Below are 23,522 nucleotides of genomic sequence, written 5' to 3' on the forward strand. Positions count from 1 at the left end.
GAGTTCAGTCTACTACAGACTTATCATCACTGTGACAACATGGGCTTGGGAGTTGTTAATCAGATGACTCAGATAATGGCCGTTCAACTGCTTACATTCTGTCAGCTGTAGAATCTAAGCAGTTAGAAAGAGGTAGGGAGTTTGGTCTACAACAGACTTATCACTGTAATGGCATGGTCTTGGGAGTTGTTAACCAGATAACTCAGATCACGGCCGTTCAACCGCTTAGATTCCATCAGCTGTGGCATCTAAGCAGTAAGAAAGATGTAGGGAGCTCTGTCTACAACAGACTTATCAACACTGTGACAATATGGGCTTGGGAATTGTTAAGCAGACAACTCAGATCACGGACGCTGTATCGCGTAGATTTTTATTTTCCAAAAAAGGTGTTCAAAAACATAATATCTGACTCTACGCGATATTCTAGTTAAAGGAAGAGTACAGGCAAAAAGCAGGACCCAAGGAGGAGAAGCAATGACACCGGTGTTCTCTACTTGATGGTATTGGAGACCTTGTGATATGTGGCAATGGGTTTGACTTTCCAGGGATATGGCACAGAGTTTACTTTTGACTTTACTGTTCCTTTACCTGGAACATTACGTAGAGTCAGATATGACCGTTTTTTGATCTATTTTATTTTTTTTTTTAAATCTGATGGACAAGAATTAATGTTGTGCAGTGCTGGACTACGTGACATGTGAGTATGCTGAGAGTATATACAGTCCGGAGAAGGGGCAGTGTCTGTATATAGAGGAAATATTAACAGGAAAGCAGCAGAAACCAAGCGTGCGGCCAAGAGGTGAAGGACGGGAGACGCGATTCTGACAGTCAGCAAACAGAATGTTGTTTACCTTGATGGTATCGGGTAGGAACGTCTCTTCCTTCCACGGCCCAAAGTCAATATTACCCGCCATCAAATGAACAGGTGTAAAGGGAACTTCCCCTTTAAATTAAAAAAAAATAATAATCACCAAATATTAGAACATCAGAAATGCGCCCCCCTAGTGGCCTTCTTTATGTAAAATTGAAATATAAGCTGTGAAAAAACCAAGGTCCCGCAAACAGATTAGGCTCCCATGTAACGTCTCCTATTTCATCTTGTGACTTCTAAACAAAGCGCAAGTTATCTAATAAATCCAGAGTAAATATCATGGCATATCACTTTTAACGGTACCAATTCTGTGCCAAAATAGGCAAAAAAAAGTTCATGGGGTCTGGAAAAAGTCATAATTTATCAGTCTAAGTGGACAGAATTGATAAAAGTTCCTCTGGGGCATCAACCTCAAGGCTTTAGAGACCCACCCATGAGTAGATCCTTGACCCAGATCGATACATAAATGGATTCAAGTTATTATAATAATGTATTTTTTTTCCCCCAGGCTCGACATGCCTCATTTAGGGCATCATCTAATATATTCTGTATGTTTTTTTTTTCTTTCAGTGGTATGTCTATCTGTATCTGATGAAATGCACCATCAGCATGTCCACCATCATTCTTCTCATCCTCATCATTGCCTTCCATATCAAGGAGATCCAGGTATCCGAATCTACCACCGACTGATAATTGATTGGGGAAATAAAGGGCAATTACTGATACCACATGTAATTATATATTTGCATAGGGGGTAAGAGAGTCCTGAAGGGTCATCTCCTCGCCCACTTAGCCTTACCCCCAGACCTGTGGCTTCTATAGAGTGTATTGGATACTGTTGAGTTCTTCAGTCCATTAAATCTAGGAGTAATGAACTGGAACTGTGAGTATTCCAGTTTTGGACCCTAGTCAGACCAAGGAGAGTCTCAAATAACTTCATGGAAAATTAATAAACTGTTTTATGCCAAAGGCAGAAGGTGAAGAGGTGGATCTTGACATATCAGTGCAGAGAAGATCCCTGAGTTATGTTCCACCCCTCAGGACCCATCTCAAGGAAAAACAGTGTATTAGTTGTGTCTGGAGGGTTCCTCAGAGGCGTGAAGTTTGTTGCCAGCACCTTAGGCAAGGAAAGAACTTTGTAACGTCTTAAAAGTGAACAATTAGCACTCAGAGTCTCTTCCACCACTCCAGTATTGAACCCTTTGCTCCCCAAACACATGTATTATATGATAATACTGATGTACTTACAGTATGCCCACCAGATCTTTATTTTTTTCTGCTTTCTTACTGAAGATTTTTAAAATAAAAGTTATACATTGAATCGATTGAGATAATGAAGCTCACCTCATTATACTAAGACCTTTGTCATCTAGGTCACCACCTATGCAGAGCGAAACAGCTGATGACCAACTCCTCTCGACTGCTGCACTCTGCATAGGAAGTAGCTGCAAGGGCCAAGATGACAAAGCAGGTTGCTTAACTCATTCAGGTCGTGGGCCGCTGGATGGGTTCCCATTCTGCTTATGTGCCACCCAATATAGAGGAGATTCCCGAGATCTAGTCCTCTTGGGTCATTAGACAGGGTTGAGGGAGCTCAAAGTTTTACCCTCCCCATAGAAGGTGGCTCTTGAGGCAACCTCCCCTCTCCATCCATCCCCAAGCTACAGCACTAGTGATCTTTTATAACCCTTATAATAAATTTTGTACTTTAAGAAGATTATGAAAAATTCCTTGGAAAAAAAGAAAAATAGCCAATTAACACAATTTCAGATTTTAGCACCGAGGCCAACTGGGAAGGTGAATTCTTGGCGGTTTCTTTTGGCTCCGGGTTTTACTTCTATTGTTGCTTTTGTTTTTCGAAATTGCAATAAAACTCTGTACAAACCGTGAAATATGAAGTGTCCTACATTTGAAGGCTTTGCCAAGAGTCCTGCCTGGTATATTTGTGTGCTAGTATCGAGATACTTAAGGACCTGGCCCCGAGTCAACGTTTTATATTGACTTCTTGACGATTAATAGACTCGCTAAGGCTAGAGGAATGAAGAACCTCGACATTAACCTTTGCTTTATGAAAGAAATACTCTGTTCATCATGTCACTAACGATGCCGCCTGACTACACAAGCAAAGACTATCAGCTGGTAGAGGCAAGTGCCATCCTGTAGCCTAATCCAGTGGGAATGTACATGGACAAAGTGGTGGCTTTTAGATTCGTATTTAACTGGACAGACCGACCACCTAATGAACACTTCTCTTCATGGAAATTGCATCTACAAGAAGGAAAAGTCATGGAAGTATAGAAATCACAGGGGACACATTACTGATCTGCAAAGAAGGAAAAAATAGAAACACAATTTTCAAAACATCTTAATGGCTGTTGAGGAAGATTCTGCCACTGAATGCACTTGGGCAAATCATCAAGATTCTCTGTTAGCAGCTCCTGTGTAATCACTGACCAATGACGTCCCATATGTGCTCGATGAGAGACAAGTCTGGAGACGCTGTAGGCCATGGTAGCATGTTTAGGACACGCAGGTTGCTCACAGTAGCCCCAGCAACATGCGGCCGAGAGTTGCCGTGTTGAAAAACTGCTCCTGGGATACTATTATGTTCCCTCGTTTAGGCTTCTTCATGGCATTGCCCATGTGGTCTCCTGCCCTATCTCCATCTATCGTTTCATTCAAGAGATAAGCAGACTCAACGCTGAAGAGGACTGACCTTCATTCCTGCCTCAATTACTCTGCCCCATCATAGTGGTTACGTGAGGTCAATGGACACTTATAGCTAGACGTCTGACTCATAGACCAATGTCATGCAGATGTCTTCTGATGACTTGTGTAGAGATGGTGTGATGTCCAATTTCACTTGCAATACAAAAGGGATCACTATGTACCATTCTTCTAATCTGACGAGACCATATGAAGAGACGAGGGAATGTCACACTGGTCCTACTCCCGGGATTAAGGTGTGGGGTGGCAGAATGTACGGAAGTCGGATCCCTTTAGTCTACATGCCAGGTCACTAATATCTTGGCATTACAGTGATTTGGTCACGGAACCAGTAGTATGGCCTTTTCTTCAAAGTGTCCCAGAAGCTCTTTTCAACACGACAACCCCAGACTGCATGTTGCTGATGTTACTGTGAGGAGCCTGTGTAGCCTAAACGTGCTCCCATGGCTGCAGTAGACCTGTCTCCATCGAGCACATCTGGGACATCATTGGACGATGATTACACAGGAGCTGCCAGCAGCAGATCTTAATGATTCACCCATGTGCATTCAGTGGCAGAAACTTCCTCAGATGACCATTAATAACCTGGTTATTTGGCCGAGGCTGGAATTGCAGGGATTTCTCAGCGCATACTCCGTACTGAATAAATTGTGAGATTTTGAAAATATTGTTTCCGTTTTTCATCATTTGCAGAACCCTCTGTGATTTCCATCTTTCTACAACTTCTTGGCGTTACAATTTCAATGCTGAATGGAGTATATGAGGGTTCTTCTGACTTTTTGTTAATGACAGATATTGGAGAAGAGAAGGATCAGACAGTTGGATGTGAACATACCCAATTATCTTGTTCTAGGGCAGATTTCTCCAACCCTGGTCATCAAGAGCCACCAACAGATCATGTTTTCAGGGTTTCCTTAGTATTACACAGGTGATAGAATTCTTGCCTGTCTAGGTGATGCAATTATCACCTGGACAATACTAAGGAAATCCAGAATATATGACCTGTTGGTGGATCTTTAGGACCAGAGTTGGGGAACACTGTTCTAGGGGAAGATAAGCAGCCTCTAGAGATGTCTACCAGCAGTTTATTCCTCCATTTCCTTTCACATTTACACTGAGATTAAATGATCAAGCATGTGCATGGGAGGAAGGAGGTGCGAAGGAAGTGAGTACGGTAGCTGTTGGCCAATAACATCTAGTCATATTCTATCTCCAACACTGAGCAGAGCTATCAATCACTTAGAAGCGCCACCGACGCTGAGCTGCTCAGTAGTGCACACATTGGGGTCATCACAGATGTCCTTTTATGATAATGTGTCCTCCTAATACAACATGTTATATGGCATTCTTGAAGCCTCCCGGAATTATTATAGCCCCATCATATAACTGTGATGGGATTACCATGGCTGTGCCTGCCATATGCTGTATTCACAAACATCTCATTCAGTAGAGCGCTAGGGGCCAATGTAGAGGAATAAGAGGGTATTAAAGAGCCTCTGCCAACAGGACATGTTCTTCACTTTAGTTTAGGCCATTTTGACCTACCTTATTGCAGTAGGACACCCCAAAACAAAGAGAAATTGCTCAGATACGCTCTCACGGTATAATTTGCGGTGTCTGACCTATGGGACCTCCCGCGAATCTGAAAATCAGGAGGCTACAGCAACGTCTTAGCACTGCAAAGCTTTGAGGCTTTAGCTTGATTTTTTGCGTGATGACCTGATAATTTTGTAGGTTTCACTTTGAGGTACATATGCTTTTTACTGCATTTTTGGAGGGGAGTTACAGCCATCAAAAAACAGCAATTCTGGCTTTTTTTTCTCTATATGGTATTATTTATTTATTTTCATACATCATATTTTTAACAGATGCAAAGATATCAAAAATGTTTATTTTTATATATTTTTTATATATATTTCTATATAATTATTTTTATATATATTATTTTCTGGCTGCAGCAGGAGCCTCTCCCTCTGCCTTGTCTGTAGTAGCCGAAAACGACAATATGGAATTTCAATTTCTTCAATCACTTAATATCCACACTCATATTAGGGAATTCTATACCACCATTGCTCCACCCAAAATTAACGCTCGACCTCCAGAGATTTCCAAACAGAATTCACCTGTTTGTCTGTGGCTTCCATTAACCCTGCTGCCTAACACGAAAAGTCCTGAAGACCACTGACAGGGAACCGGGTTACTGGAAGCCATAGACAAGTAAAGTCCTGAAGACCACTGACAGGAAGCAAGGTTACTGGAAACCACAGACAAGTGAAGTCCTGAAGACCACTGACAGGAAGCAAGGTTACTGGAAACCACAGACAAGTGAAGTCCTGAAGACCACTGACAGGAAGCAAGGCTACTGGAAACCACAGACAAGTGAAGTCCTGAAGACCACTGACAGGCAGCAGGGTTACTGGAAGCTGCAGACAAACAGGTGAAGTCCTGAAGACCACTGACAGGCAGCAAGGTTACTGGAAACCACAGACAAGTGAAGTCCTGAAGACCACTGACAAGAAGCAAGGTTACTGGAAACCACAGACAAGTGAAGTCCTGAAGACCACTGACAGGCAGCAAGGTTACTGGAAACCACAGACAAGTGAAGTCCTGAAGACCACTGACAAGAAGCAAGGTTACTGGAAACCACAGACAAGTGAAGTCATGAAGACCACTGACAGGCAGCAAGGTACTGGAAACCACAGACAAGTGAAGTCCTGAAGACCACTGACAAGAAGCAAGGTTACTGGAAACCACAGACAAGTGAAGTCCTGAAGACCACTGACAGGCAGCAAGGTTACTGGAAACCGCAGATGAACAGGTGAAGTCCTGAAGACCACTAACAGGCAGCAACGTTACTGGAAACCACAGACAAGAGAAGTCCTGAAGACCACTGACAGGCAGCAGGGTTACTGGAAGCTGCAGACAAACAGGTGAAGTCCTGAAGACCACTGACAGGCGGCAGGGTTACTGGAAACCGCAGATGAACAGGTGAAGTCCTGAAGACCACTGACAGGCAGCAAGGTTACTGGAAACTGCAGCCAAGTATCTCTTGGGCAGGAAATCCCAGCGAGCTAGGAGATGTCCTGATGACTGTGGACTGGAACTGTGCACAGACAACTAAGAGTTACTAGCAAGTGTTAATACCAAGACCCAGGTGTGTGACTTGAGAGGCCTTACATAGGCCTAGAAAATACAACAGATGGGAGAATGGCGGGATACTTGCAAAGCCTGACGTGGAGCACAAGAAAATCTAACGGACCAGGGCAAGTGTGTAACACAGCGGGTATAAAATAAGAGCAAGAACTGGCCACTTTCGACCTGGTGAAAAATCTTCTTTAGTTTGTAATCCTTATACATAGAGATCACCTCCACTGCAGGCACATGTAATTAATCCAACCACTTCTAGCCGTCCCTGCAGTCATTACGGAGGCGGATGTGAGTGAGCCATTAACTAGGATGACTTTGTGTGCTTAGCAGGTGGGGCCGCTCCCTGCGCTGCCAAGTCCTCGCCGCTAGCAAGGGAGACTGCAATTAGCCGAGCACGGGATATACTGAGGTCTGCGGCTTTTTACGAATATAACGTGTCGTTATTAGTGGGTGGATGGAAAGTGCACGTCTAGGAAGACTGAAGACGGAGTCAGGGAAAATGGTCTATCAATATCATATCCAGCCATTCCTATGTTATAGCGGTCATGGTCAACAGCCATTATAGAAAATAGACAGAGCAGATCCAGCATAATGTGGTGCACACTGAGCAACCGGGAAAGGTGACTGATGGCGGATGTATTATATACGGAGAGAAGAATTATAACACACATCTTAATCATTGAATTACGGTTTCTTATTAATTCCCATTGCCCCACATTGTTCGGCCCCATCGCCTCCGATGTATAATATTCGACTGTCCACCCTTGGTGTATAACATCCGGCCCTCTCACCCCCCGGTGTATGACATCCAGCCCCCTCATCCCCCGGTGTATAACATCCGACTACCTCACCCCCAATGTAAAACATCCAGATCTCTCAACCCCCGGTGTATAACATCCGACCGCCTCAACCCCCGGTGTATAACATCCGACCCCCTCACCCGCAGTGTATAACATCCGACCCCCTCACCCCCCGGTGTATAACATCCGACCCCCTCACCCTTGGTGTATAACATCCGGCCCTCTCACCCCCCGGTGTATAACATCCAGCCCCCTCACCCCCAGTATATAACATCCGGCCCTCTCACCCCCCGGTGTATGACATCCAGCCCCCTCAAGCACCGGTGTATAACATCCGACCCCTCAACCCCCAGTGTATAACATCCAGCCCCCTCACCCCCCCGTGTATAACATCCGGCCTCCTCACCCCCCCGTGTATAACATCCGGCCTCCTCACCCCAGTGTATAACATCCGACCCCTTCGCCCCCAATGTAAAACATCCAGCCCCCTCAACCCCCGGTGTATAACATCCGACCGCCTCAACCCCCGGTGTATAACATCCGACCCCCTCACCCGCAGTGTATAACATCCGACCGCCTCACCCCCAGTGTATAACATCCGACCCCTTCACCCCCAGTGTATAACATCTAGCCCCTCACCCCTCAGTGTATAACATCCGGCTCCTCCCCCCTGGTGTATAACATCCAGCCCCCTCACCCCCAGTATATAGCATCCGCCCCCCTCACCCCCAGTGTATAACATCCGGCTCCTCGCCCCCTGATGTATTAGATCATGCCCCCTCAGCCCCTGGTGTATAACATCCAGTCAGTCATCCCTGGGGTGAAACCTCTGGCCCCTCCCCCACAGTGTATAACATCCAGCCCCCTCACCCCCCATTATATAACATCCGACCCCCTCACCCCCAGTGTATAACATCTGGCCCCTCCCCCACAGTGTATAACATCCAGCCCCCTCACCCCCAGTATATAGCATCCGCCCCCCTCTCCCCCAGTGTATAACATCCAGCCCTGTCACCCGCGGTGTATAACATCTGGTCCCTCTCCCCCAGTATATAGCATCCGCCCCCCTCTCCCCCAGTGTATAACATCCGACCCCCTCACCCCCAGTGTATAACATCCGACCCCCTCACCCCCAGTGTATAACATCCAGCCCCCTCACCCCCAGTGTATAACATCTGGTCCCTCCCCCACAGTGTATAACATCCAGCCCCCTCACCCCCAGTATATAGCATCCGCCCTCCTCTCCCCCAGTGTATAACATCTGGTCCCTCCCCCACAGTGTATAACATCCGCCCCCCTCTCCCCCAGTGTATAACATCCGACCCCCTCACCCCCAGTGTATAACATCTGGCTCCTCCCCCACAGTGTATAACATCCAGCCCCCTCACCCCCAGTGTATAACATCTGGTCCCTCCCCCACAGTGTATAACATCCAGCCCCCTCACCCCCAGTATATAGCATCCGCCCCCCTCTCCCCCAGTATATAGCATCCGCCCCCCTCTCCCCCAGTGTATAACATCCGACCCCCTCACCCCCAGTGTATAACATCCGACCCCCTCACCCCCAGTGTATAACATCCAGCCCCCTCACCCCCAGTGTATAACATCTGGTCCCTCCCCCACAGTGTATAACATCTGGTCCCTCCCCCACAGTGTATAACATCTGGTCCCTCCCCCACAGTGTATAACATCCGGCTCCTCCCCCCAGTGTATAACATCTGGCCCCTCCCCCACAGTGTATAACATCCGCCCCCCTCTCCCCCAGTATATAGCATCCACCCCCCTCTCCCCCAGTGTATAACATCCAGCCCCCTCACCCCCAGTGTATAACATCCAGCCCCCTCACCCCCAGTGTATAACATCTGGTCCCTCCCCCACAGTGTATAACATCCGGCCCCCTCACCCCCAGTATATAGCATCCGCTCCCCTCTCCCCCAGTGTATAACATCTGGTCCCTCCCCCACAGTGTATAACATCCAGCCCTGTCACCCGCGGTGTATAACATCCAGCCCCCTCACCCCCAGTATATAACATCCGACCCACTCACCCCCAGGGTATAACATCTGGCCCCCTCACCCCCAGTGTATAACATCCAGCCCCCTCACCCCCAGTATATAACATCCGACCCACTCACCCCCAGTGTATAACATCTGGCCCCCTCACCCCCAGTATATAACATCCGACCCACTCACCCCCAGTGTATAACATCTGGCCCCTCACCCCCAGTGTATAACATCCAGCTCCTCACCCCCAGTGTATAACATCCAGCCCTGTCACCCACGGTGTATAACATCCAGCCCCCTCACCCCCAGTGTATAACATCTGGCTCCTCCTCCTGGTGTATTAGATCATGCCTCCTCACCCCCTGGGGTATAACATCCAGTCCCTCATCCCCAGGGTGAAACATCTGGCCCCCTGCTCCAGATGTATAACTTTTGGCCCTTGTGTATAATATCCGGCCCCTCATTCCTGGTGTATAACATCCGACCCCCTCGGTGTATAACTTCTGGCTTCCCGCTCCCCAGTGTATAGCATCCGGCCCCCAGCCATGCCATCTACCATTACTAACGTGACAGGACGGCTGGTGGTGCAGAGCTCACTGATACCAGCGCGGTCCTGTAGTAGAAGCCACCGAGGTAACAAGTCCGTCCATGACATTTCTTCCTCCTGAATCTTCCTCCGTCACCTGTGAAGGATATTACTGAGAAGTGGAAGGAACCGCAGCAACTCAACTACGAAGTAACCCCATACTGTTACAGAATGGGGGGCCGAGTGCTGAAGAGCAGAGGGCAGAAAAGTCACCACCGTCCTGCTGACTCCATAACTGCAGAGTCCAGACGTTCTCTAGTAACAGCACTAACACTGTGCCCCCTCTGGGACCTTCATGGCCGAGCAACGACATGCAGCCGTACATCACCAAGCACAATGCCGAGCATCGGATGCAGTGGTGTAAAGCCGCCACCACTGGACTCTGGAGGAGATGTGTTCTGTGCAGTAACAGATTGTACTTCTCTATCTGCGTCTGATGGAGGAGTCTGGGTTTGGTGATTCCAGGAGAACTTTACCTTCCTGACTGCATCGTGCCGCTGTACAGATGGTGGAGGAGGATAATGCTATGGGCTGTTATCAGGGCTCGGTCTCCAGTGATGGGAAATCTTAATGCTTCAGCACAAGACATTGTGGACAATTGTAGCTTCAGCTTTCCATGCTTTTATCCATATAGTGGAAATAGGAGAATAGATTCTGAATTAGCACGGGGTCCCTATGGCACCAGTGTCTGGGAGCAGATACAACCTCAATACCCCCTATTTGTTGGACTACGGCTGTAAGAGATTATTCCATAAATTCATTCTAAATACATTCCAGATTCTTTTCCTTTTTTGATCCAGAAATACTTGACATTTACGGTGCAGTGAGCCATGTGTAAGGCATTGATGGTTTTCCTGCAACGCGCCCATCCCGGTGACTCAGGTTTCTGTCGCTTTGTAGTCATTTCTGCCTTTTTATGTAAAGATGGATATTTTGGCAGGAGAACTATTATTCTAGGTGTGTCATGCCCTCCATGTTCTAGTTACCCTTTGCCGGGTTTGTTGGCTCAATATAAGCAGTTGGGTGGTGCCCGCACCATGTATTTACTGGTTGCTGGGAAGATACATTGACCGCACCTATCGCCTATCTGTGTGTTCATGATAGGACTCGGCCATATCTGCTTTGTTCAGAGAGGGAATATGGACCGATATTGGCATTTTCCACTTACACGTAAAATTTGCTTCTAAGAAAACTGAGCGATAGCACTATACACAGCCTCACAATGGAGCTACCCACCTATATTGTGGAGTCCACCGTAGGATCTAACCAAGGTGTGGACTCCACAAGACCTTTGAAGTTTCCTGTGGTATCTGGCACCAGAACAACTCCTTAGGAGTACTTAACAATTGCCTCAGTGTGCTGCATAAGGAGGAAAAAAAATCTATACTTACCTCCCAAACCTGCATCTAAGCTGTGAATCCCACACTGGTCTCATAACAGAAACCACGTGACCCCCTTCAGCCTTCCCAAATAACATCTGAGCAGAACCACCTTTCAGCTTTTCACTGCTTGTCCATCCTTTGACCTGTTTTGGTAAGAACTGCATACCGGTAACACACCACAAGACCTGCCATATACCGGGTACACCCCACAAGACCTGCCGTATACCGGGAACATCCCACAAGACCTATCGTATACCGGTAAAACGCCACAAGACCTACCGTATACCGGTAAAACACCACAAGACCTACCGTAGACCAGGAACACGCCACAAGACCTACCGTATACCAGGAACACGCCGCAAGACCTGTCATGTACCGGTAACATGCCACAAGATCTGTCGTATACCGGTAACACCCCACATGACCTGCCGTATACCGGGAGCACCCCACAAGATTTGCCGTATACTGGTAACACCCCACAATACCTGCCGTATACCAGGAACACGCCACAAGATCTGTCGTATACCGGTAAAATGCCACAAGACCTGCCATATACCAGAGACACCCCACAAGACCTGCCGTATACCGGTAACAACCTTCAAGACCTGTCAAACACAGGAAACAATCCACAAGACCTGCCGTATACCAGAAACACCCCACAAGACCTGCCATATACAAGGAACACTCCACAAGACCTGATGTATACCGGAAACACCCCATAAGACCAGACAACAAGACCAACATACAGGGAAGAACTCACATGACCTACCATATCCTGTGAACACCCCAATAAACATGCCATACACTTCGACACCCCACAAGACCAGTCACATACAGGAAACATCCCACGACCCTTCCAACACATCATCAAGAAGAATTAGCTCTTGACTTGTTTTCTAAAATATCCCACACCAGATGCCATTGTCCCAAGATAGTGTTATTCAGTTTACCCATGTGATCATTTAATGTTCTAGTGTATATATGTATGTTTATGTATAACAGAGTGATCAGAACCCCATTTTTCTCATACAAAGTTCCAAATATAATGTTTTTGCTACCTACAGCCACCACTAGGTGGAGCTCGATGTATACAGTACATACATTGCACTGAATAGGAAAACTATATGCTGTGAGCTCCCCCTAGTTGTGGCTGCAGAAGATAAGGTCTAAGAATTGAAGCAGTAGCTTCCATGTTAGATACATCTTAGCTTCTAATAACTTAGGTGCCTAGATTAATGAGGCCTAAATCCATATTTTATGTTGTCTTCTTCTCAGATCTTCATGACAGATAATTCTTTAGTGCACTGGCGCATTGCTGTGAATACTAAGAAGTCGGCATGGATTTTTCTAGAAATCTTAGTATGTTCCATCCACCCGTTTCCCTTCGATCGACCTTGCGAAGAAAACAAGAAACTCTCACAAGCCGAAATATTCCTGTCCATCTTGATGTTCCTTCGTGTTTACCTGTTGCCCAGGACTGTGCTGCTTCATAGTAAGGTGCTGGTGGACGCCTCGTATCGGAGCATCGGGGCCCTTAACAAGATCAAATTCCAGTACCAGTTTGTTATAAAGATCCTGATGAACACCTGCCCAGGTCGGGTCCTGCTCATCCTGACCGTCAGTCTCTGGATTGTGTCTTCTTGGGTCCTGTCCGTGTGTGAGAGGTAAAAGGGCGTCCAATGATTCCTCATAGGGGGCAAATTAAATAACTATACAATATCAACACAAAGGTTTGGTCCAAGTGCTCTAGGTGGGAAATTCAAAGAGGCAGTATTATAGTAGTTATATTCTTGTACATAGGGGGCAGTATTATAGTAGTTATATTCTTATACATAGGGGCAGTATTATAGTAGTTATATTCTTGTATATAGGGGCAGTATTATAGTAGTTATATTCTTGCACATAGGGGGCAGTATTATAGTAGTTATATTCTTGCACATAGAAGCAGTATTATAGTAGTTATATTCTTGTACATAGGGGGCAGTATTATAGTAGTTATATTCTTGTACATAGGGGGCAGTATTATAGTAGTTATATTCTTGTACATAGGGGGCAGTATTATAGTAGTTATATTCTTGTACATAGGGGGCAGTATTATAGTAGTTATATTCTTGTACATAGGGGGCAGTATTATAGTAGTTATATTCTTGCACATAGAAGCAGTATTATAGTAGTTATACTCTTGTACATAGGGGGCAGTATTATAGTATTTATATTCTTGTACATAGGGGCAGAATTATAGTAGTTATATTCTTGTACATAGGGGCAGTATTATAGTAGTTATATTCTTGTACATAGGGGGCAGTATTATAGTAGTTATATTCTTGTACATAGGGGGCAGTATTATAGTAGTTATACTCTTGTACATAGGGGGCAGTATTATAGTATTTATATTCTTGTACATAGGGGGCAGTATTATAGTAGTTATATTCTTGTACATAGGGGGCAGTATTATAGTAGTTATATTCTTGTACATAGGAGCAGTATTATAGTAGTTATACTCTTGTACATAGGAGCAGTATTATAGTAGTTATACTCTTGTACATAGGAGCAGTATTATAGTAGTTATACTCTTGTACATAGGAGCAGTATTATAGTAGTTATACTCTTGTACATAGGGGGCAGAATTATAGTAGTTATATTCTTGTACATATGGGGCAGTATTATAGTAGTTATATTCTTGTACATATGGGGCAGTATTATAGTAGTTATATTCTTGTACATATGGGGCAGTATTATAGTAGTTATATTCTTGTACATAGGAGCAGTATTATAGTAGTTATACTCTTGTACATAGGGGGCAGTATTATAGTATTTATATTCTTGTACATAGGGGCAGAATTATAGTAGTTATATTCTTGTACATAGGGGCAGAATTATAGTAGTTATATTCTTGTACATAGGGGCAGAATTAAAGTAGTTATATTCTTGTACATAGGGGCAGAATTATAGTAGTTATATTCTTGTACATAGGGGCAGAATTATAGTAGTTATATTCTTGTACATAGGGGGCAGTATTATAGAAGTTATATTCTTGTACATAGGAGCAGTATTATAGTAGTTATACTCTTGTACATAGGGGGCAGTATTATAGTAGTTATATTCTTGTACATAGGAGCAGTATTATACTAGTTATATTCTTGTATATAGGGGGCAGTATTATACTAGTTATATTCTTGTACATAGGGACAGTATTAGAGTAGTTATATTCTTGCACATAGAAGCAGTATTATAGTAGTTATACTCTTGCACATAGGGGGCAGTATTATAGTAGTTATATTCTTGTACATAGGAGCAGTATTATAGTAGTTATACTCTTGTACATAGGAGCAGTATTATAGGAGTTATATTCTTGTACATAGGGGGCAGTATTATAGTAGTTATATTCCTGTACATAGAGAGCAGTATTATAGTAGTTATATTCTTGCACATAGAGGCAGTATTATAGTAGTTATATTCTTGTACATAGGAGCAGTATTATAGTAGTTATATTCTTGTACATAGGGGCAGTATTATAGTAGTTATATTCCTGTACATAGGGAGCAGTATTATAGTATATTCTTGTACATAGGAGCAGTATTATAGTAGTTATATTCTTGTACATAGGGGCAGTATTGTAGTAGTTATATTCTTGTACATAGGGAGCAGTATTATAGTAGCTATATTCTTGTACATAGGAGCAGTATTATAGTAGTTATATTCTTGTACATAGGAGCAGTATTATAGTAGTTATATTCTTGTACATAGGGGCAGTATTATAGTAGTTATATTCTTGTACATAGGGGCAGTATTATAGTAGCTATATTCTTGTATATAGGGGGCAGTATTATTGTAGTTATAGTCTTGTACATAGGAGCAGTATTATAGTAGTTATATTCTTGTACATAGGGGCAGTATTATAGTAGCTATATTCTTGTACATAGGAGCAGTATTATAGTAGTTATATTCTTGTACACAGGAGCAGTATTATAGTAGTTATACTCTTCTACATACGTGGCAGTATTATAGTAGTTATATTCTTGTGCATACAGTAGGTGGCGGTATTATAGCAGTTCTATATTTGTTTTCATAGAGATACGACGGCAGATCTGGCCAGTGCTATGTGGTTGATTCCTATCACCTTTTTAACCATTGGCTATGGAGATCTGGTGCCTGCAACTGTGTGTGGGAAGATGGTGTGCCTTTTCACCGGAGTTATGGTAAGAAACACTCAGGTTCTGGAGGGACAGACAAAAACTAGAACATGATAGAAGCCATATCATTATCAGTTTTTCCTATTTGCTAGATGAAGCCTTTATTTATAACATCCCACATCCTCATTATACAACTCTTCATGGCTCTTTGTTCATTATGTGACACTGACTTCGTAGGGGAGTTTCACCTTGTGGGTCTTTTTCAGGGGGTCGGATGTACGGCACTAATCGTTGCTGTAGCTGCTCAGAAACTGGAATTTACTAAGGCAGAAAAGCACGTCCATAACTTCATGATGGATATACGCTACATGAAACAGGTGAGCGTTGTATTGCGGAATAATTATTGTATATATATTTTTTTATAGCACTGAGTGTTTTTTTTTTTTTTTTACATCGTCTTCCATTTCCTTACACAACGGGTGGCAGTTGCATTGTAAAGTCCATCTCTAATAGCCGCGACCGGAGCTAGCGCCGATTGCTGCTGGTTAACCATTTAGATGCTGCTGTCAATCTCTGTCAGCAGCATTTAAACAGTTGCGTAGTCTCCACGATATTGCGACCTGCTGATGATCAAACACATGTGAAGCCCAATTTATTCTTGAATATGTGTTTATGTTTTCTCTTTTTTTTTTTCTAGTTTTAAGACTTTTTGCTTTGTGGCACTTTTTTTTAAGTTGTAACTTTTTTGAAATTTTTATTTGTTCAGTTATAAAACTTTTTAAAAAAAAAAAAAAAGTTAAAAAAATTTAATTTTCTGCCCCCAAATTTATAAAAAAAATTTGAAACCCAATTTGTTATTGCATATGTGCTTATGTTTTTTTCCTTTTTTAAGACTTTTATTGACAAATTCTTTTTTTTAGGTTGCACCTTTTTTGAAGTTTTTTTTACTTGTTCAGCTGTTTTTCCTCCTGTTCCCTGTTTTTTTAATAAGTCTCAACATTTTTGCCCTAATGTTTTCCCGATTCCTTCCCAAGTAATTTATTTGTATATTTGAATTTTTGGCGCAAACTTTTTATCCATTTTTAAAGGATCATGTGGGTTTTTGCTTCAAAAATGCACCTAATAGTTAAAAACAGCAACCAATACCATAAAGCAAAAAAAATACAAAAGAAATATGAATAATCCATGAAAGTCCGATTTATGAAAATATAACATTTAATAAAGTCGTAATTGGCGTTAAAAAAAAAAAAAAAAAAAAAATTGGGGTAATTTTGCATCCCCCCAAAAAAATGGAATAAAAAGTGATCAAAACTTTGTATATATCCCCAAATGATAGGAAACACACGGTCAGCCTGCTTGCTGTCAGTGAAGGGAAGCATTCCGATTTACACTAGGGGTCTCTCCGCGGTTCTTGGGATAGCTACCAATCGGCAGTCATGATTTACTGCATTAACCCTTGAAGCACTCTTATTCCTAAATTCCTCTCTCTTGGACGTGATGTCCTCTATCATAGCAACCGTCGGCACAACACGCTGAACGTACGTTGCATGTGGTGGGCTCAGCAAACAATACAGATCCGGTTCTGGGACCAGCGGGAGCCATCAGCCTGAGAAATGACCTTACCGAATACAATAGTGATCTCATCTGCCAGCAGGCTCCTGACCGCAGGCTACCTGCGCTGGAAATAAAGCGGCGATGCAACATGGGAATGGAGTTTAGAACTTAGTGGCGGTATATTGTGAAGCAGCCACCGTTACACATTACATACATGACGCCATCAATGTGAAGAAATTTCCAGGGGCGCTGTATGAGGTCAAAAATCATGTGATGGGGGCAAAAACCTCACAATAACTGCCCTAACCTCCAAGTTGTACTGGTATATAGTGTGAAGATAATAATGAAATCCAAAAGGAACAGTGTCCGGAGCAATAGGGTCGTACAGTGTTCACATGAAAGCAACACTACCAGAGTGCACAAATCAGAAGTACCATGTAGTTCCTAGATCAAAACCACCATACAGTTCCAAGATTAATACTGCCAAACAGTGGCCACATCGATAGCGCCATACAGTGCCCAGACTAAAAGAATAATATAGCATCCAGATCAATGGTATCAGAGCATCTACATCAATGGCGCCATACACAGTCTGGATCGATATCGATAGCGCCATACACAGTCTGGATCAATGGCACCGTACACAGTCTGGATCAATGGCGCCGTACACAGTCTGGATCAATGGCGCCGTACACAGTCTGGATCAATGGCGCCGTACGCAGTCTGGATCAATGGCACTGTACACAGTCTGGATCAATGGCGCCGTACAGGGCCCAGATTAATACTGCCATATCGTGTCCAAACCAGTGGCATCAAATAGAGTCTAGATTAATCGCTCCATACAGTGTCCAGGTCGAGAGCGCCATACAAAGTCCATATCAATAACGCCATACAGTGCCCTGATCAATAGCTGCACAGTATCCAGATCAATAGTTGGGCCCAGATCAATACTGCCATATAGTGCCCAAATCAATGGCATCATATAGCGTCTAGATCAATCGCGCCATACAGTATCAATATTAATGATGCCATAGTATCCTGATCAATCTTGCCATACAGTATAAATATGAATGACGCCATAGGGTCCAGATCAATAGTGCTATACTCAACAGCTATACAGTATCCAAATAAATAGCGCCATGTAATTTCTGGATCGATGGCGCCATACACAGTCTGGATCGATGGCGCCATACACCGTCTGGATCGATGGCGCTGTACAGGGCCCAGATTAATACTGCCATATTGTGTCCAAACCAATGGCAACAAATAGAGTCTAGATTAATCGCGCCATACAGTGTCAAGGTCGATAGCGCCATACAAAGTCCATATCAATAACGCCATACAGTGCCCTGATCAATCGCCCAATACAGTATCAATATTAATGACGCCACAGGGTCCAGATCAATCGTGCTATACAGTATCCAAATAAATGGCGCCATGTAATTTACAGATCAATAATACCATACAGTGTCCAGATCAATAGTATCATACAGTGCCCAAATCAATACTGCCATTGTGCATAGAAAACATTGTGCCCATGCTATAAAATGCTCACATCAAGAGTACCATAGAATATCTCGACCACTAATACCCTACAGTGCCCAGATAAATAGTGCCCCGTAGTGTTCAGGTGTATAGTACCATACAGTACTCCTTTGGCTTATTACCCACAGGCATCTTCTGGGCTACTACCCGCAGTACCTCGTACATCCAGTAAGAAGTGCTGCACATGACCCTGCCGGTTGTTGTGCTGGCGCAGTACCCACCACATGGTGCCTTGTAAAGTTGTACAATAGTTAAGGAAACTCCAGTCACACCACCGGAGGGGCCGAATGTACTGTGACCTTCTGATAACAACCTTGCCTTTCTACTATTACGGGCAATGGAGGCTTTTTATCCATCATTGTCAACATCCCAAAAGGTGCCCTTCGTAGTCGCACAATACAGGGAGGACACGGAGGGCGCGACCTGCCGATTCTTATTATAGCTGGGTCAGAAGACTTCAGCTTCCACACAGGAAACAATTAAGATTTCCATACAGGAAAAGAGACATTTACGAATCATGTTATGGCAGATCCACAATGGAGACCATCGGGGGCATTAATGTGCATCGGTCGGTAGCTCGTCTTCCAGATTTGATCTCTTGGGAACCCAACTTTTCAAAAGCCTTAGTGAACATTAAAGACTATTCTGAAGAAATGGCTGGATCGACTCATTTCCAACAAAAAAGGAAAGTTTATTTTAAAGTAAAGAGGGAAGTTCGTTCCTAATTGGTGCCCGTAGGAAATTTCCCTTCCTGTTCTACATAATTTTTGGAACTGATTTTCATTCCAAATTTATCACCGTTTGGCATAAGTTTTGTTTTTATTCCTGAACATTGTTGGCTGCTGAATGAGTTAACTGAGATTCCATTAGTAAACTCTGAGAATGAAAGTTTGCAACTCTAATCTGCACTCCTCAGGGCATATTTATGATCACAGACCACATCAAAGTTGAGCTGAACTTTGATGTGGTCATAAATTTAGCGGAGGAGAGCTCAGATAAGAGTTACAAAGTCAAAATTAACTCACTCAAAGTTTCTTACTTAGCTTATTCTGCAGCCAGCAATGTTCAGGGGAACAAAGAGCCTGTAATAGACAAAAGGTGCCACATTTTTTATAAAATCCAAATGCGAAAATATGTTTTTGCAAAAATGGATACTGAAGTAACACTTCTGGCGTAAGAAACGCCAGCACTTTAGCTGAATTTGGCAGGCAGGCGTAGCCACGCTCTCTTCTACTCCCTCCCCAACTCCCTAAAGTTTTGCAAAGCTGCTTTGAACTGGCAGGAAAATGCTGGATGTCGCTAAACTTTTCGGCAACTCCGCGTCGCAGAAAATTTTTGAAAAGTTTTATACCAGTTTTCTGGTGAAAACACTTCTATAAAATTGCCCACTTTTGTCTTTTAGATTAAATGTGCAGCTGCCAATGTATTGGGAGAGGCCTGGCTGCTCCACAAGCACACGAAGCAGGGGGACATGGCCAAGATCCGACTGCACCAGCGGGAGCTGCTAGGAGCCATTCATATGTAAGTCCAACCTCACAAACCCCATTTATTCCCCTTTGGACCCAGGGTCCTTCCATAATTTATACCCATACAATTTTAGATTTTTTCTTTAGTTCATAAAAATTTTAAAACAAGAGATGCTAAGTAGGACAATCGTGGCATCAGCAAGGAAAGTAGTAGATACTGTAGCTTCTTCTCTTACTTGGGTTCCCATATGTCGTTGATCCTGAATGTTTCTGTTTAGAGGTTCTATGACGCATAATTTATTTTTACAGATTCCGCCGAAAAAGAATAAAGCAAAAAAATCTGAAGGATCAGGTCAATGCCATGGTCGACATTTCCAAAGTAAGTGGAAAAATTGTATGGTGATGATCTTTAAACCTAAATGTATGGTTGTCCTTCAACAATGTCCTATGTTCTCTAGATGCAGATGATCATGACGGACCTCGATTATAACTTTACCTCCTCTCACCAAGACCTGGAGAAAAGGATCGACCAACTGGATAAGAAACTGGATGAGATCAGCCGTTTAATTTTGACAGCCATAGAGTCTCCCCAGTTAACACACTGACACGGACAAGCCAAGACACTTGGAAGGTCTTCTTGAAGCTCTTGGACTTCTCCCTCATTTTGTTTACCACTGAATAATTGTCTTCCACTTTCCCACCTTCATTGTTCGAAGGTTTAAGAGGAAAATAACACTTTTATGGCTGCTTGGAGCCTCAGAAAGACTGGTTACTAGTAGATGAACTTTATGTAGTTGATTAGTCTTCAGAACTACTGATGAGGTCTTCAAAGGAGATAAGGCCAAATGGTGGCCTTCATGGACAACTTTTACTAGACATTTGAAGAATGGATCAGGTTTTATGTTCATCTCTAGAAAGAGGATATGTCATTTTTACATGGGAGATTATTTTTGTAGATCTGCAGTAGATGAGTACAAAATATGATTATTAGCCTTCATGCGGTGATGGGATGGAGACAAAGCGAGGCCTCAGTTGAAAAACTGAAGCCTAGGTGGGATCCTAATTGGAAAGATGCAGCCAACGCTGTGTTATGGTTGACAAGGTGGAGCCAAAGAGGGACCCAAGGTAGAACCCAATTAAAAAAGTGATTCCAAGGGGTCTCCCTTGATGAAAAAGGCGGAGCCAAGGTTAAGCCTTAGTTGAAAATATGGAACCAAGGTTAAGCTTTGGGTGAATTGACATAGCCAAGATGGGTTCCTGGTTGAAATGTGGTGAAGCAAAGATTAATCTTTGGATGAAAAGGTTAGGGAGGATGGATCCCTGGTTAAAAAAAAAAAGTGGTACAGAGATGAGGCCTTGTTGAAAAAAGTTGGAGATTGAAAAGGTAGGCAAAGGTTGAGCTTTGGCTGATAAGCTGATGCAAAAGCAGCGTTTTGGCTCAAACTTAAGCCAAGGTGGGGTCTAAATTGGAAAGGTGTAGCAAAGGCTGTGCTATGGTTGACAAGGTGAAGACAAAGATGAGTCTTTGTTCCACCTTTTAAACCAAAAAGCCAACCTTTGTTCTACCTTTTTAACCAAGGTTTAGCTGAACAAATGGAGCAAGGGTTAAGCTTTGAGTGAATTAGCCTAGCCAAGGTGGCATCCTGGTTGAAATGGTCAAGCCTAGGTTGAGTTTTAAATGAACAGGTTGAGATGGGACTTTAGTTGAGAAGGTGGTGCCAAGATGGGGTCTTGTTTAAAAATAGCGGGCTTAAGGTTAATTCTTGGTTTAAAAGGTGGGTTCTTGATTAAAAATGTGAAGCCGTAGTTGAGCCTTGATTGAAAAATGTAATGCTTAGGTGGGTCTTTGCAAGTTGGGGCCTGGTGAAGCCACAGTGGAGTCTGAATCTGCGGACATTAGTAGAGGTGGAGAACCCTAATGTGTACTTGATATTTAAAGGAGATTTGCTAACATAGTAAATGAGATACTTTACAAATCACTACAACTTGTAGGATCTGAACTCAAAATCCAAGAAATTAAGTGCTTGTAGATAAGTTCAGAATTCACAAATTTCACAGGATTATAACCACCTGAAAATGGGACCAAGTTCCATTTAAAAATGAGAATTCTTCAGAAATGTTAATGCTATATTTGATGTTTGTATGTTTATTGACAATAGGGCGGTGTTAATAAGACTGTCATATTTTAAAATGTTATATAGATGTAACAGAGAACTTTCAGAATCTGACCAATTCCATAAAAACTATGCAGAACAACAACAGAGTAATAAAGAATATTTTATCTCTCGCTTGTCAGCTTATTGTCTTGTGTACCTTTGAGGGAGTTTCCAGGAATAATTATGTGTAGCCTATGCTTAAAGTGAGCATACTCATTAGATGACTTAAGCCAAAACTGATTTAAGCGGGACTTGTTGACCATCTAATGTTAATGAAAGTGTCCAGATTCTCCTCCAGTGCAGATATTTGGGGAAAAGAAGGGTTGGGCATCTTGAATTTCAACAGGTCTGATCTTTTTGCTCTCCTGGGAGGTATGCCATAACCAGAAGTGATTAGGAGCAGATAGCTACCCTATTACCAATTCCAATTGAAAACATGCTCATGGTACTTTACTGTAGCCTGTGACATCTGTGTTGGTGCCTACCCAGTCTCTGCTTCTGGTGCCGGACGGCGCCATGCTTTTGTTATGGGCAACAACTGGGAGGTTCTGTGTAAAATTCTGCCACTTGTGCTGCCGTCCAGGCTGGGAGTTTGTGGGCTAACTTCTGTTTTGTGTTGGCCCTCAGCGAGACTGCTGAGCAGGAAACCTAATCCCTGAATGTCCCTAGAGCTTGGCCCTAGGTAGGGGAGGGGACGGGGTGAACACAAGTCTGGCCCCACTTTAACTAAAGACAACAAGGTAAACAAACAAAGGGGATACACTTAGCCTGAGAAGACACCAGAGAGATAACACCAGCTGTCCTCCAAGGGAAGTCCAAGAAGAATCTAGCCGACTACAAGAACTCCAGGCATGGACATAGGAACATAGAACTATCACCGGCGACTCTCTGGAGACACAGAGTTTTTAATTACCAAGCAAGGGTGTGTCAATTAGAAGTTGAGAGTGGAGGTCGCTGCTGGATCCTAAAGAAAGAAGGATATCACTACACTACAGAGATGACAGGATCAAGAAGGCGTCTGCAATGCCAAGCGCAGTGACCTTCTAGAGCCAAATCCAGAGCGACTGTCACCCTTTATATACCTGTAACGGGTCTGGGAGGTGGAACCTCTGAGCAACTATACAAGGGGGCAGTCCTTGTAAGGAAGCGGGTG

General features: G+C 43.5%; 1 protein-coding gene across 1 annotated transcript in view; it reads left to right on the forward strand.

Moving 5' to 3' along the window:
- Window positions 1–22,500, forward strand: part of KCNN4 (potassium calcium-activated channel subfamily N member 4) — a 75,867-nt gene extending 53,367 nt beyond the window's left edge. Inside the window, exons 2-8 of the mRNA XM_073655796.1 lie at window positions 1,442–1,537; window positions 12,791–13,179; window positions 15,588–15,714; window positions 15,915–16,025; window positions 20,150–20,268; window positions 20,523–20,592; window positions 20,672–22,500. Coding sequence (XP_073511897.1) covers window positions 1,442–1,537; window positions 12,791–13,179; window positions 15,588–15,714; window positions 15,915–16,025; window positions 20,150–20,268; window positions 20,523–20,592; window positions 20,672–20,818 — 1,059 coding nt within the window. The 3' untranslated portion in view covers window positions 20,819–22,500. The remainder of the gene's footprint in view (window positions 1–1,441; window positions 1,538–12,790; window positions 13,180–15,587; window positions 15,715–15,914; window positions 16,026–20,149; window positions 20,269–20,522; window positions 20,593–20,671) is intronic.
- Window positions 22,501–23,522: the final 1,022 nt, after the last annotated feature.

The sequence above is a fragment of the Phyllobates terribilis genome, unplaced genomic scaffold (assembly GCF_046119375.1).
Source record: "Phyllobates terribilis strain yellow unplaced genomic scaffold, ASM4611937v1 Scaffold_12__6_contigs__length_324123572, whole genome shotgun sequence".
In the NCBI taxonomy this organism is placed as follows: Eukaryota; Metazoa; Chordata; class Amphibia; order Anura; family Dendrobatidae; genus Phyllobates; species Phyllobates terribilis.